The sequence below is a fragment of the Capsicum annuum genome, chromosome 12, assembly GCF_002878395.1.
Source record: "Capsicum annuum cultivar UCD-10X-F1 chromosome 12, UCD10Xv1.1, whole genome shotgun sequence".
NCBI lineage: Eukaryota > Viridiplantae > Streptophyta > Magnoliopsida > Solanales > Solanaceae > Capsicum > Capsicum annuum.
This window is the reverse complement of record NC_061122.1, coordinates 226,737,977-226,754,919: the sequence shown is the minus strand read 5'-3', so window position 1 is coordinate 226,754,919 and position 16,943 is coordinate 226,737,977. Positions and strand designations below refer to the sequence as shown.

Below are 16,943 nucleotides of genomic sequence, written 5' to 3'. Positions count from 1 at the left end.
CAAATATTTTCAATAGACCTCTCAGCTCAAGAACAAATGCTCAAAAAAAAGGGTATCAAATAAAGAGGGGATAATACCTACGAAAATACCTGAAATTTGACCGGATTACCAGTTGAGCATACTGAACTTTGCGGGGGTCCTATTATCCCCCAGACTTTTTTTTCGTATTTTAATGGTATATATCTGTTACTTGGCACACTGCGTATGATTCACGCACATTGAGCGCGTGAACAGTGTTAAAAATGTTTTAAAACTCTTTTTTTTTGCCAAACAGCCCCTTAATTTTATAATTATTTAAATTTTTATATGTTTATTTATTTTTTCATTCTTCTTTCTTCTTTCTTCTTTCTTCTTTCTTCTTTCTTCTTTCTTGTTTCTTTCTTTTCTTCAACAATGGTTTCTCCATTGTTGAATTAAAATGGAACTCAATGGTTATAATTTAATGGAACTCACTAATTGAAACTCAATGGATGATTTGGAAGATTCAAACTTGAAAACTCGCTAATTTAATTTCGAGTTCCATTAATGGAAATTGAATCTTCCGAGTTCCATTAACGGAAGATTGAATAGCTTCATACATGAAATTAAATTTTCTGAATCTTTCGAGTTCCATTAATAAATTTTTTAAATCTTCCGAGTTCCATTAACGGAAGATTGAATAGCTTCATACATGAAATTAAATTTTTCGAATCTTTCGAGTTCCATTAATGAATTTTTCAAATCTTTCAGGTTCCATTAATGGAAAGTGAATCATGAAATTAAATTTTCCGAATCTTTCGAGTTTCATTAATTAGCGAGTTCCATTCAATTAGCGAGTTTCATTGAATCTTCCATTAATAGAACTCGCTTATTGAATCTTTCGAGTTTCAATGGAAAATTAATGGAAGATTCCATTCAATTATTTGAAAAAACTTTCTTCATAAACTCAATGGAATCATTTGGAATATTTAATATGGTTGTAATTGTGAAAAAATATTGAAAAGTGATAAAATGGAGAAGAAACGGTGCGTGCACTGCACTTTCCACCGAAAAAACTGGGTATACGTTTTGAGGGGGGATTAATTTCACTTTAAAAAAGTCCGGGGGAGAATTAATTCCAATTTAAAAAGTATATGGGGGTAATAGGACCCCCGCAAAGATCAATACGCTCCACTGGAAATTTGGTTAAACTTCAGGTATTTTCGTGGGTATTATCCCAATAAAGAGAATAAAATCCTTTAAACGATTGACTTATTTTTATTTCTCCAATTAAGAAACAATGCACGAAGCTACTACATTATAACTTATTAATTAATCCAATTTATTTAACTCGACATGTTTAGCACATGTAACTTCTATAAGTGGTTGTGTTATTCATTCGATCCAATTTATTAATCTAGTCCATTCAATCCCTGTAACTTTTAAATGAGTTAAGGATTCGAGCTATTTATTAATCTGGACTAGTAACCTCATATAGCTTTAAATGGGTTAATGACCGATCTCACTTATTAATTCAGTCCATTTGACGCAGTCTCATTTTGCCCAACCCACCCACCTGACATTCCTAGCGAGTGGATAGAATCTTTCCCCTCTTAATCAAAAGTCTTGAATATGAATTCAAATTTTAAGTATGAAAAAGTTCTTAACAAAGAGTGCTTTCTCCTTTAATAGGTTTTATACAGTTTGAATTTAAATTAATGGAGATATAAGACGGATAAAATGAAAAATAAAAAAAGGATATCGCATAACAATAATAATAACATATCTTGTGTAATCTCACTAAGAGGAGTCTGATAAGATAGAATGTCCGTATGTCGTATCACTACCTTATAAATAGAGAGAATATTTTCGATAGATCTTAACTCAAGAACAAACGTTCCAAAAAAGAAAAGGTAACAAATAAAAAGAATAAAATCTTCCAAACTACTGACTTGTTTGTATTTATCCAATTACGAAACAATACCCGAAGCTACTACATTTGACATTATTACTTATTAATGAATGAATCCATGCATATTAATTATACTAGTCAAGTGGACGTACTTTGCACATATGTCTCGTGTTGATAAATATAATTATATATAAAAAAAATAAAATTATTAAAAAATAGTAATTGAGTCGCAATAAATGTTGTATCTATTTAAAAGATATAATTTGACACTAAAAGTGTTTCATCTTAATCTATAAAACTATCCATAAAATGAAAAATTTATTGAATTAAAAATTTTTGCTCATCAAAGAAAAAAATTTAGAGAAAAATTAAGCCACAGAGAAGCATTTGTTGTACATATATGTCATATATTAAATTAAAATATAAATATTGTTAGTACTCTACGATCCAATTTAGGATTGAGACTAATATTCATACTATAAAATATAATAGAAAGGAAGAAAAAAAGTCATAAAATTAAGAAAACACAAATAAAAAAAATACTTTGTAAGAATATATTATTATCTTTCAATTTTGTCCAACATCAACCATTTACCTTGCTACAGCTAATGATTTCACGGACAAACTTTTTTACTTTCTTCACTTTCTCAAAATCAATATTGTATATATCTTCAAAATCAAAATCAATTGACCCACATATGATCGATCCAAAAAATTATTGCGAGAATTATTTCCTCCTAAACAATAAATGTAGATAGATCATCTAACTTTCGAAAATAATAAATCATATGTTAATTAAATTGATAGAAGTTATACCTCAATTATCTATGTTCTTTTGAAGCTTAGAATTTGAATTAAAAATTTTATCCTTACACATTCTTCTGGGCGAGGTCACAAATTTCAACTAGTATGTTGCATCACTAATACTCCTTGAGTGTTCACGTTTTACTTGTCACTATTTCACTTTTCGAGGTTAATCTATATAAACTTTTATTAATATTTTGTAACATGCTTTTTCATCATATTAATTAATATAAGAAGAATTGCAACTTATAACATTTTTTTTATAGTTTTCGACCATCTAAATTTTTAATCTAATATATTAAACTATACATCTTAAAATGTTGGTGAAAGTTGATACAAATTGACCTCAAAAAGCAAAAAATGATGATAAGTAAAAGTGAACAAAGGGACTAGTAATTTTTTCTGATTACAATGATGTTCAAATAAGTTTATGTTTACTTTAATTATTTAAATCTGAGTTTATTGTTATCTTTTAATTATATATTTGTCTATTAAAATTTAAATGAATTTAAAGAAAAATTCACTTAATATAAAATTTAAATTTTATCGCTGGTTATTTCACGTGAAAAGATGAACCTTTTAAAAAAGAATAAACATATGAACAAAAAAATGTAATGCTTTTATTTAAGTTGAAGGTCTTGAAATTACACAATCTCTGCATTTCTTAAGATAGATCCAAGCGGTTTATTTAAGTATCTTTTGATAAAAAATTACACAGTATATATAAGATTATTTTTTTAATGTGTATATATAATAAATGTTACATTCACTTAATTACTCGTGTATTTACTTTTTTATATCGTAAACCTTCTTAATGAAAATTTTAACTCCATCACTACTTCAAACCTCCTTGAAATTACATTAAATATATTATTGTTATGAACAAAAAAATGTGGTCTGTGATTTATTTGAAAATCACACCACGTAAGCCCGATTAAAAGAGAGAAGCATTTCCTACCAATTTGTTTTTTTTATTTTCAGGGCTTAAATCTGAAATCTCTAATTAACGATGAAAAAATTATATTCATTCCATAAAAGTCCTTGGTGTTTTTGTTTTTTCAAGTCTTTGGTGACCTTAAAAAGAAAGTCTTTGGGCATTTCTAATGTAGTAATAATAGCTAGTTTAGCATATGTGTTAAGTCATATGCGAAACTATTTCTTAATTTTCTTCCGTTGGTCCCCCAAAAAATATTAAGTCGAATTCTCCATGTAACTTATACCAAAGGGTATAATGTTGGCACAATGAGGATTACAAAGTCTTTTTTTTTTTTTTTGGATAATAATGTTGTTTAACCACGTTGCACCATCCTAATATTATATAACTTTAAATTATGGCGATATTTATTTGGATTAATTTGTGCAAACTTACTATTTAAATGATGTTTTCGATTTTCCACCAACATATATATAGTAAGTACTAATTTAGGTGTACGCGTCTCGTGCGTGTACCTCACTTTATTGAGTTCAAACGTTACACTAAATAGAATATTTGTTTAAATAATAAAGATGGGCACAATAATTAAATTCAACATCTTTTGGAGAATTTATTTAATTAAACCTAACCTTGATCAAAAAAATTTGTCAAAGTCGATCGACATTTTTCTACCACTTATAAACTACAACAAAACAACACGATGATAGAGACATCAAAACAATATAATTAAATCTAAACTTTACACAAAAAATTTCTCAAAGCCGTCTGACACTCATCTACCACCTGTAAACTATAACAAAATAATGCGATAATAGAGATACCAAAATAATACAACTAAACTTTACCTTTACACAAAAAAAAAATTCTCAAAATAGAGATATAAAAATAATACAATTAAACCTATCCTTTACCTAAAAAAATTTCTCAAAGTCGAACGACATTCATCTACCACCTGTAAATTCATCTATGACCTGTAAATTACAACAAAATAATACAATAGTAATCATAAAGCTTCAGTTTTGATGAAAATAATTCTTGTCTGAGCGAAAATTTTGACCCTAAAGAATTACTTGAATGAAACAAAGGAGATATATATATACACACGTTGAGTTTTATTATGTTGACAAAAACAGTGAAGAAGTGGAGGGTTAGAAAATTAAGCATCCACCAATGAAGACATGCAACCTAATCAAGTTAGATAAACATCAATCATATTTTTCCAATAAGCAAATCGATTTCTCAAAGAAAAATATTAATTGATTCTCCTTTCATATATTTTAGGAGTCTCATATATTTTAGGAGTCTAGTTAATATAATAAAAATAATTAAATAATAAATTGAAGAAAATAGTGAAAAAACAGTTTTATCTAAAGGAAGGTCTTTTAATGAAAGATACAAAGTTCAAATCATTTTTCTAATGGTCTTCACACTTTAATATATTACTAATTTAGCTGCACGTACCTCGCACGTGTAACTTTTGATTATTTAAAATTAAACAATTTTATCTATTACGAAGGTTTTTAATGAAGTGCAAAAAGTTCAAAACAGATAATTTATTGTAAGCACATATATATATGAGAAAAATAATTGTGTTGTTAGATTCGAAGATACAAGAATATCAAACCTAAAAATCAAAATCCACAAACAAAACAGATGTGATGATGCATATTGTGTTAAATTTAAAATCACTCCCAAGCTAAAGAAAAAATAATAAGCCACGACAACCAATAAAAAAGGAAAAACAACTCAACGAAAAGAGAGAGGAAATATAACAGACTAATCTGGAGGATGACAATTATAATGGTTGAAGAAAACATAAAATACAAGCGTGGGATGGGACAATATATATTAATATAAAAATATGTTGAAAATTAAACCTATATAAATTACAAAACAAATAGGAGTCCTAATTTAAGAAAAAAACTTACCATATTTTAAAGTCCTAGTCTATTACCATATTTTAAAGTCCTAACCCCTATATTCTAGGATTCAAAATTATATATATAATTAAATAATAATTGAAAAAAAAAAGTAAAAAGATAATTTTGTCTATTGTAAAGTGGTTTAACGAAGGGCAAAAAGTTCAAATCACTTTTCTAAGGGTCTTCACACTTTTAATATATTATAGATACATATAGATTATAGATATAAATTATAGATATAAAGTATAGACTATAGATATAAATTATAGATTATAGATTTGGAAAAAATTTAATTATAGGGAATTGAGGGTGTTTTTTGGTCGAAAGAAATCAAGTAGGAATCAAATAGGATAAAAAAAGAATGGATGTTTAAACAAAGTAGGAAAAAAATATGGTGGGAAATTGGCTAAATTTGGGTAGAAAGGAAAAAAAAATGGGTGGGAAATTGGCTAAATTTGGGTAGAATTTAATTGTAGCAAAAAGTTAGTATATTTATTTTGAATAATTTAATTGTAGGGAAAGGGGTAAAAGACGGTTTTATCTAAAACAGATTCTTTGAACGAAGGGCAAAAAGTTCAATTCAATTTTCTAAAGACCTTCACACTTTTAATATATTATATATATATAGATTATAAATATAGATATAATTATCACTAAAGTAATTTAGACAATTAAAAATGTCACTTAGCATGAGGTTTGAACTCTGAAATATGTTTTAATTAAAATAATTTTCATGTGAAAATATGAACTGTCCTAATTAACATGAACATAGAAAAGTCTGTCAAACTACAATAGCAAATGAAATATCTTGGAGAACTTTCTTCTTTTTTTTTTTTTTTTTTAAGTTTCTCACCCGATATTCAGTTATCGTTGTGCATAAGGCAAATTAAAGGGAGAAGCATTTCCTACCATTTTTTTTTTTCATTCCTAAGATCCAAATTCGAAACTTCTAATGCATATGAAAAGAAATGGTCTAATATTTCCCCTTTTTCTTTAAAATATGTATGTGCTCACGTTCTTCTCAAACCATATAAATAACAACACATCCAATATAATATGTATAATCTTCTCACAAGTGGATGGATTCTAGGGAGGATATCTCGTAGAGTTTCAGAGATTATTTCCGATAGAAGCTCAACTCAAGTAAAGCATTTCAAAGCAACTTGAAATAGGAAATACGGAAATGAAAGAGACACGACAACTGATAAGGAAAGCACTACGTAGGATTCGAAAAAGAGAACACAGAAGATAATCGAAGCACAAGAAACAACACAGATGGTAAAAACTGAACAGATGACAAGACAAAAGATGGTAATACAACATCTCCAATGTTTACATATAACATCACAAGTACATGGTTCAAGGTACTATCAAATTGATTCTATTCCCCACACCTTATAGAAAACACAATGTTCTATTACCTTTGACAAAATCATCAATGGTGAATGCAACTGTAATTCCTATTCACAATTTGTGAAGGAAAAAGAAGTATAAATATTGAACTCTATGGAACCAACTAATTGGAAGTTTTTTTATTTACGATGACCTTCGATATCGGACATTATCTTGGGCAATTTGCTCTTCTTCTGTTGGTATTTGGCTACTGAATACCACACCCCACCAGCTGTGTTGATCACCAAACCAGTGACATTCAAAGCATGTACTTCTACTCCTCCCAACATGACAAATCCAAGTGTCTGAAGTGAAACATGAGAAAATTTTGATGTGAAACATAATAGGACTCCAATGATCGTGGAGGTTAAAAGAAATAAAAGAGAATTCAAAGATGTACACATACCGTAGATCCAACTCCCTTGAGGACTCCGACAATTGTGGTGGTTAAAGCTGAGTTAACAATGGTGCACAAGAACATCGTATAGTTCAAGACGATGCCCATCACCAATGAAAGAATAAGAATTGCAAGAAATGATATTGAACTACTCTGTTCATGGGAAAAAAGGCTAGTTTAGAAACACAAACTTTCAATAAGCATTTCAAAAGGATAAAAATAGACTTCAACTAGCACATCACAAAATTTCAACTAGTACAACTGCCATGCTGCATGTTCTTCATTTGTCATTACAATGATAACTCACAATGATCATAAATCAAGGATGAATAGCCACAAAAACACGTGTATAAAGGGGGAAAAAACAAGAGATCAAAGAAAGAACGAGGATCACGGAGCATGGACTGGTAGGACGAGTAGATTGAATGTCATTCTGAGCTGATATCAGTGTGAGGATTTTGCTCCATTAATTCTACAACTCCAAGCATTAGGATACACAAGTATAGAGGATTCATATAGCAGATCTCAGCTAGGAAAAGTATAATTGATCTATTTCAGTAAAGAAAGTATAGTTGAATGATTAATTTATATATCCTAATTCCTACAATTTGGCAATATCGCAATTTTTATTTTTGTAACGGTGGTGTTAGAGTCAATGCACACACCTTACCTAAATTTAACGTGTACCTGCTGCCCCATCATGCACATATGAGCAACTGCCCACCATAGCTTAGAGACATGGGAAGAAATCATCTAGTCTCTTTTTTCCTCCGTTGGGATCTGAAATCCTTGCCTCATAGTTCATTTCTAGTTTTCATTGACCATTCTAATTTATTGATACGTGCTTCTGTATTATCTCCCTTTACTTTTCCCTTTTTCTTTAACTTCATTGACAACAAAGGGCAATGATATCAAGCTCTCAAAATTGTCCAGCACAACTCAAGCAGTAACTACCAACTAATTTGCTTCTAAATAAGAATTAAGGACGATGTTTCACTATACTGAATATAGCAAAGAAACTAACCTTTGCAAATAAAATAGATAAAGAATTTGGAAATTCTCCTGTGGTTATGATGAGGAATAGCAAAAATGGCAAAGATAAGAAACTGTTGTAAAACATGATCTCAATCGACGAAAGCCCATCCTCTGCTCCCGACTTCTCAACCAACACAAGGTACATGGTCTGCAAATGGAAAAAGGGCATGTAACTAAGACGTATTTATAATTTAATCTCAATAAGTGAAAAGATACATGCAACAAAAGAGCTAAATGATAAAAACAAGGCAGGACCTGGAAGAAAACAGAAATAAAGGCCAAACTGTATCCAAAAAGATCGAATGAAAAATCTCCAAGAGCTGCGATAAGAACTCCGGCAGCAGTAAGTAATACGGAAAGTGTAACCTGAAATAAGACAGAAAATCCAATTAGCAGGTTTACTGTACCAACCTTTCTTTTTATCACTGACACAGTAGAGGTAGTGACACTTTGTACATGGTTAGGCAAAAACCCAATGAGTGATAGATTGGTAGGCCATAGCAGATGGATATAAGCTTTCACATTAATCAAAGATATATCAATTTGGCATCTGTAAGGAAAAATATATATTAACAAACAAAAAAATCAAGTTTTGTGCCTTATTAGTGTCAAATTTTACTTGAATTTCAAGCCAAACCCACCTACACTTTACCAATGCCGGAAAGAAGGGCTCCTTTTCCAACTTTTCCTATGTCAGCTACTATTTTGTCAGAGACGAAGTATCCTGTACCTTAAGAGGGGGTAGAAGAAGTGCCAGCTAACTAGTTTGGTGGTGAACACACTAAATTGTTTACCTCGTGAATACATTAAACTCAGTCAAGGTTAATGATAGTGGCTTAAGCATCGAGTAAGGGTCAAACGGTGACCATTATGTTAGCTAAAGGGGACCCATAGTCCTAGGCTTTTCCAAAATTAATACTTCTCCAAAACTAATCTTCTAACTGCATTTTGCTATTTGCATTAGCTTAGCTTAATGTTAACTGTTAGCGTTGATAGATTAGTCAATGGAAGGTCTAAAGTCAATATAACTATTGGACTAGTCCCACTAGCAAGAAAATCTAACTCAAACTTGAAATCCCCATCTCTTTGGTCACGAGCTTGACTTTTTAGCCAGTTACCTTACATCAAGCAATTTGGGCGATATCATTACACAGAAGACTAAGGAAAAATGTTACCTATATGTGATTTTTTCAACAACAACAAAAAACCTAGTGTATTCCCACAAAGTGAGGTCTGGGGAGGGTAAGATGTACGCAGTTCATACCGCTACCTCCGAAGAAGTAGAGAGACTGTTTCCGATAGACCCCCGGCTCAAGATAAAGAATAGTAAAAAGGTCGTAATGACACATTTACATGAAGCAGGATGGATGACATAACAAAAATAAGGAATAAGAAATAATAAAAATAGAAATCAGAGAAATACGAAATATAAGAAATAAGAGCAATACGAAATAAGAAAATAGGAACTAAGAAATAAGAAATAGGACACCCACCTAGTAGTAACATACACTCACATACTAAAGACACCTATGGACACTGTCCTAGGATTACTAACCCGGCTACACAAGATCTCTCTTGACTACTTGCTACAACACACACACTCACACTAGCCTTCTACCCTTATCCGCGACCTCCACACCTTCCTATCTAGGGTCATGTCCTCAATAAACTGAAGGTTGCTCCATGTCATGTCTAATCACCTCCCTCCAGTATTTCTTCGGCCTACCTCTACTCCTCCTAAAGCTATCCAAAGCTAGCCTCTCACACCTACGAACTGGGGCATCCGCGCCCTCCTCATCACATGTCCAAACTATTTCAGCCTTCCTTCCCGCATCTTGTCCTCCACCGAAGCCACTCCTACCTTCTCCCGAATAATCTCATTCCTAACTCTGTCCCCTCTAGTAAGTCCACACATCCAACGCGACATTCTCATTTCCGCCATCTTCAATTTTTGGATGTGGGAGTGCTTGACTGACCAACACTCCGCTCAATACAACATGGCCGGACGGACTGCCACTTCTATAGAATTTGCCTTTAAGCTTAAGAGGCACCTTCTTATCACATGACACTCCCGAGGCGAGCCTCCACTTCATCCAACCTGCTCCAATACGCTTAGAAACATCCTCATCAATCTCACCATTCCCCTGAATCATAGACCCAAGATACTTAAAACTATCCCTCTTACAAACATCCTGAGAATCCAACCTCACCACCACTTCGTCCACCTGCCTCAAGTCATTAAACTTGCATTCCAAATACTCCATCTTGGACCTACTCAACCTGAACCCCTTAACTTAAGGGTTTGCCTCCAAACCTCCAATTTATCATTCACACACACCCCCACATCTCATCAATCAACACTACATCATCCGCAAATAACATACACCAAGGCACCTCACCTTGAATACTCCGTGTCAACACGTCCATCACCAACGCAAACAGGAACGGACTAAGAGTCAATCCCTGATGCAACCTTGTCTCGACCGAAAAATGCTCTAAGCCTCCTCCCGCCGTCCTCACCCGAGTCTTCCCTCCATCGTACATGTCTTTAATAGCTCTGATGTACGCCACCGGGACCCCTCTCACCTCCAAGCATCTCCATAAACCTCTCTCGGGACTTTATCATATGCTTTTTTTCCAGGTCGATGAACACCATGTGTAAATCCCTCCTCCTTTCTCTATACTGCTCCACCAATCTCCTCACCAGGTGGATTGCCTCTGTCGTCGAGCGACCAGGCATAAATCCAAACTGATTCTCCGAAAATGACACGACCCTCCTCAATCTCCGCTCAACCATTCTCTCCCAAATCTTCATAGTGTGACTCAACAGCTTAATACCCCTATAGTTGTTGCAACTCTGAATGTCACCCATGTTTTTATATAACGGAATCATCGTACTCCATCTCCAAGCCTCAGGCATTCTCGCAGTCTTGAAAATGCCGTTAAACAAATCAGTCAACCACCTTAAACTTGCCCCACCAGTATACTTCCAAAAATCCACCGGAATCTCGTCAGGCCCCGATGCCCTACCCCTCCTCATCCTACGAATAGCCTCGCTGACCTCCTCAACCTTAAAACGCCTACAGTAACTGAAATCCCGGCTCTCCTCCGAGTGCTCCAGCTCCTTAACTCAATGCCTCTGTCCCCCTCCTCGTTCAAAAGTCTATGAAAGTACTCCTGCCATCTCTTCTTAATGTGAACATCCTCCACTAAAACTCTACCATCCTCCCCCTTAATGCACTTAATGCACTTCACTTGATCGAGGTCACGACCCTTCCGCTCCCTATCCTTAGCAAGCCTATATGTGATTTTTTCACTTCTTCAAAATTCACCAAAGAAACAAATTGACTAACTATTTGTATAAAGCTTACACTCACTTTCCTCGCAGGAAGGAAATAAACCAAAAGACGTTAAATAAAGGAAGTTCAAGAAAACTAAACTGAAGAATCAGATTGCTGTTGTTTACCAATATGTATAAGCATTTGAATTCTCTAATTTATAGTGACAAGTTTCCGTGTAGAAGTCACGGAAAGCAAAAACAAAAGTAACTACGTAATTAGAGAGTCTATCAATTTAAGTAATACTGTCAGTGCCAGGCATAAAATAGCTAATTGTTACGCAAATCAAAGCCCTATGTTTCCACACTAACAATCAAATTCCAAATAAAATACAGTAAAGTTACAGTATACACAGAGGTCAAAAGATATGTAACAGCATCAAGAGAATCCCAGATCTATCATGGCAACAAGAAACATGAGAGCACTTAAAAATGATGTTACTCTACCCTACTAGTACAAAACCAAGTACATATCTCGGATGATTATGCCATCTTAGTCACTAACCTGAGTAGTAGGTTTAGCCTTTCCGGTAAAGAATCCAGCTACTAGTACAGCAAGTGGTGTAAGCCTTTTGATGGCAATATACATAGGAATATTTACTCCTTTCAAACTTGCTAAAGCAAATCCCACATTCGCATTGTAGAACAATGAAACTGGGAAAAGCCTTTTCGCTGTCTCTGCATTTAATTCTCTGGCTTTTGTGTATCCCATGACTCTACCAACGTGTATGAGCAAAGCTGTTGCTATTTGCTAATAACAGTGTAAAGTCCAGAAAACAAGGAAAAAAGGTAAGAACAAAAGAAACGCAAGTCAACAGTTAGAACGATGCAAGACTGGATATCCATTATGTGTTGTGCTTATTCAGCATACTGATAAGTCATGTCATTGTACCTGGACCGTGAGAAGAGTCATAGAGTGCGCATATTGCATGATCACTGCCTTGTTGATGAAAACCATAGCCATTGATGCAACGCCATAGGAGAATGCTGAAAATAAACTGTCATTTAATGCATATGTTCTGTTAGTCAACAAGTTCCTAGAAACCATAGACAATGATATAACTTTAAACAAACAAGAGATGGTTGGTCTTCTGTACAAGACCCTCCACTTCCAACCAAGAGTTAGCAGGTTAATTTGCTCAAGTCACGAAAAGGGGGAAAAGAGGAAAAACCCATTGTCAGCCTATGGTTTGCCGCAAGGTTTATCATATAAAAGATGATATGACTCCGCACAACACGATCATAATATACTTCTATGCTCTCACACTTAACGTATCATTTTCATTCTAAGATTGCAAAAAGTAGAACGGGACAACTCTTAATTCCCTGATCATTTGGTCTTCCTAATAATATTGCTTTCTAAAAGGATGTAAGGACATGCCTACCTCCATATGTATAGTCCTTTTTCACTAGGCTATTATTTAATAAAGCAATACGAGCCTATCTGTGTTCCTCTTGGGTTGAGAAAGATATAGGACTCTGTCAAAAAACCCAAGCTTTTGGGAAGACTGGTATAGTGGAGAAGAAATGTCTCACTAAGTGAACTGAAAAAGATGATGTTCTATTCTTTTAGCTTAATTCTTCCATAAATTTAAAGAGATTTCGGAAACATTCGCATTATTCTTTAATCATTAACAGAACTGCTGCTTAATCAGCCATTTCAAATTTCGCTTTCAGCAAGTTGCCACAAGATTCATTGGATGCAATTTATGAGGAAACTACCAAAGTGGGAAAAAATGTAGAAATCAAACCAAAAGGTTAAAAATACAAGAAGGAAATGAAGAATTATTGAATATTGACTAGATATGAAGACAATGGAATTATCAGAGAAACCATAATTTACTTGCATGCAACAACAACAACATACCCAATGTTAAACCACAAGGGGCTCTGAGTAGGGTAGGATGTACAGAGACCTTACCCCTATCTTGGGAGGTAGAGAGAGGTTGTTTCCGATAGACCCTTGGCTCAAGGAAAAAAATATCAAAGAAGATCGAAAAAGAAATAACTGAAGTGAAGAACAGGACAAACCATTCTGAAAGAAAAGAACAGTAACTGTAACAAAACAGTGCGATAATCGAAGTACAAGAGACGGTAACAAAAATCGAAGGATAAGAAACTTCACGAAAAATACTATGACTACTAGTACGAGAGGATGCATATAATCTCCAATCTCCATAAGAATTTTACTTGCATGCAAGTAACTAAAATTATTCATTTCAACTGAAAGAAAACGAACCTCTTATAAGGACTTGAATCCATAATCTCCATTTGTCCCACAAACAAAAAGGAAACGAATCCTTCAGTAACACAAAATCTTTGAACCCCAAAGACAGCCTTGCACTTACTTCATTGCCAGTCCTTAATTTACATAAAGATTCTGCAATTGAATCAAGAAATTAGCATCACATGCATTGCAAATCAGCTAATCAAATCAATCTCTGCTTGAGATCGCTCATTTTGATCTCAAATACAGCTTTCAATTAGCTCAAAAACAAATCTTTTGCATGGTTGTAGTCAGTCTTCTTGACATGACATGACATGACACGACATATCAAGTCAAGAAGGCGAGGCTTCTAGCAATGGGGGTAAAGGGGAGTGGGTAAGCGGGCTCCTTTCACTTGACTGTTTAGTTAGGAGTGATCTTTTCTCTACGATGTTCGAGATCTTAAAATTTTATTGAAATCGCTATAACTAAGTTACAGCAACAACATACCCCGTGCAATCCCATAAGTGGGGTCTAGGGAGGGTAGAGTGTACACCTAAGTTGCTCGGAGTTCTAAATATGTTGTCGCACCCGTGTCGGATTCTTCAAAATACACTATTTTTGGAGGATCTGACACGCACGCGTCTGACATTTTTGAAGAGTTCGAGCAACATAGGTGTATACAGACCTTACCCCTACCTCGTGGAGGTAGAGAGACAGGTTTCAATTAACTCAAGAACAAATCTTTTGCACGAAAAAATATCGAAATCTCTAGAATTAAAGCATAAAATTGGAAAATGAAAAAAAAAAAAAAGAAAGACAAGGAAAACCCAGGAGCAAAATATCCACTTCAGATACAGCTTTCAATGAACTCAAAAAATAGATCTTTTGCACGAAAAATTACTGAAATCTATATAGCTAAAGCACAAAATTGGAAAATAAAAAACACCCAGATAAAGAAAAAACCTAAAAGCTTAATCCAATAGATACAGCTTTAAATTAACTCAAAAACAAATCTTTTAAACGAAAATTTACTGAAAACTCTATAATTAAACCACAAAATTAAAAAATAAACAATGCCCACTTCAAATACAGCTTTCAATTTACTAAAAAACAAATCCTTTGCATGAAAATTTACTGAAATCTCTATAATAAAAGCATAAAATTAAAAATGAAAAATACCCAAACAAAGAAAAACCCAAAACCCCAATATAATTAACTCAAAAACAAATCTTTGCACGAAAAATTACTCAAAATCTCTATAATTAAAGCATAAAATTGGAAAATGAAAAATACCCGTATAAAGAAAACAGTATAATTAACTCAAAAACAAATCTTTTGCACAAAAAATTACTCAAAATCTCTATAATTAAAGCACGAAATTGGAAAATAATAAACACCCAGATAAAGAGAAACCCAAAAACACAATACCCACTTCCCAATTAGAAAATCAAATCACATTACCTGGCAGGTATCCGGCGGAATTAAGCTGGCCACACAGCACGGTTATTAAAAAAAGCAAATCAAATCACCTGTTTTACACGCGAGTATACAGTAATTCTTGTAATTACATGATTTGTTGTAGAAAATATATATTTATTTATTTATTTATTTATTTTTGGTTTTGGTTTTGGGATCAAGAAAAAGGAAAGGAAAAAAAAGTTTGTGGAGTGTAGAGAGTGTTGAGTGTAATTTGGAATTTGGCGTAAAAGGGAAGTTGAAGAAAAGGAATCTCTTTTATTATTAAAAATGATAATAATAATTTTTGTTTGTTGATGATGACCACTGGCCATTTTCATCGGCAGCTCAAAGGTAAAAGGAAATGTGCCGGAATTTGCGCTTGGTTGGATTGACTTATATGTGTGTTAATTTACCCGGCAAATAATTTAATGTTGTCTCTTTTTAAATAAATAAATAAATCATTGTATTATAAATTTGATTTTTTATTTCTTGTCGAGATTATTTTCAATTTGAAATTTTGCAGAGTTAAATAAAATTTGGAAATGTGTGTTTATTATGAGGTGAGTTAAGAAAGAGAGAGGGGGGGGGGGGGGGGGAGGTTAGTAAATAAAAAAAGGTTTAGTTAATTGTTATAACTATTAGTTTGGAGTTTAATATGTCTAAATTGAGGTTTAAAATAGAGTAATTAGTGAAAAGTATTTGCTAAACTAAACTATTTCGAAGGTAAAAGTAAATAATTGGCAAACTTAAAATTAATTTTGATCTTCACTTTGTAATAGTTTCATTAGTAACTATCGAAGTGACTTATTGCAAACTTAAACTATATAAAAATAATATTATTTTTTCGCGACACTCATTCTAAGACGCGTTTTTTACACTCATTTTAGGCGTGTCCAGCCTTTTGAATAATAAAAACAAACGGCTAAAAACATTAAAAGTACAACACTTTTAATTTCCAACGGATCCATTGAATCCTAATTCTTAATTAAGCCAATTTAGGGCTCCAAACTAAGAACTCTAATTCTCAAAATTGTCTTTCAAAATCGAAATTGAAGATCATTTGTTTAAAGAATTGGTAACTAAATCTTTTTAATCATTCAATTTCTTGCTATATTGATGATTATTTTGTCTTAATTTTGTTGAAATTTTGATAATTTTTCTTCTCGAAGTGTTTGTTCAGCCTCTCTTAAAACTTGTTTCTTAATCAAGGTACTTTAATGGCTAAGATAAGTTTGAGTAGACTTTGTAAGCAAGAAGAAGATCATGAATTGGACGAGGTTCGATGCAAACATGGAAATCTTTTGCCTTTGATGACTTCATGGACCTTAAGAAATTCGGGTAGACGATATTGGACCTGTCCTTACTATGGGGTAAGTGAGTTTTCCCTTCAAACATTGATCTTGAATAGTGTATACGAATCTAATTGCTTTCATTTTAGAATGCTAGATCATGTGATTTCTGGCTTTGGAAGGATGATTTTATTGATGAACGATCCAAATTTGTTATTCCTAAATTGTTGGGAAGAATTGGGGAGCTTGATGAAAGAGTTGAATCTTCGACAAATTGTACATTTTATGAATACAAA

At 33.0% G+C, this 16,943-nt stretch overlaps 1 protein-coding gene across 1 annotated transcript; it reads right to left on the bottom strand.

Moving 5' to 3' along the window:
- Positions 1-6,824: 6,824 nt before the first annotated feature.
- Positions 6,825-15,721, bottom strand: LOC107851204 (UDP-galactose/UDP-glucose transporter 7). Its single transcript, XM_016696141.2, has 8 exons — positions 15,362-15,721; positions 13,931-14,071; positions 12,584-12,689; positions 12,197-12,442; positions 8,610-8,720; positions 8,344-8,502; positions 7,329-7,472; positions 6,825-7,227 (listed from the first exon to the last, which is right to left on the bottom strand). The coding sequence occupies exons 2-8, from the start codon at positions 13,960-13,962 to the stop codon at positions 7,063-7,065; spliced, it is 963 nt and encodes a 320-aa protein (XP_016551627.1). The 5' UTR covers positions 13,963-14,071; positions 15,362-15,721; the 3' UTR covers positions 6,825-7,062.
- Between the last annotated feature and the right edge of the window lie 1,222 nt (positions 15,722-16,943).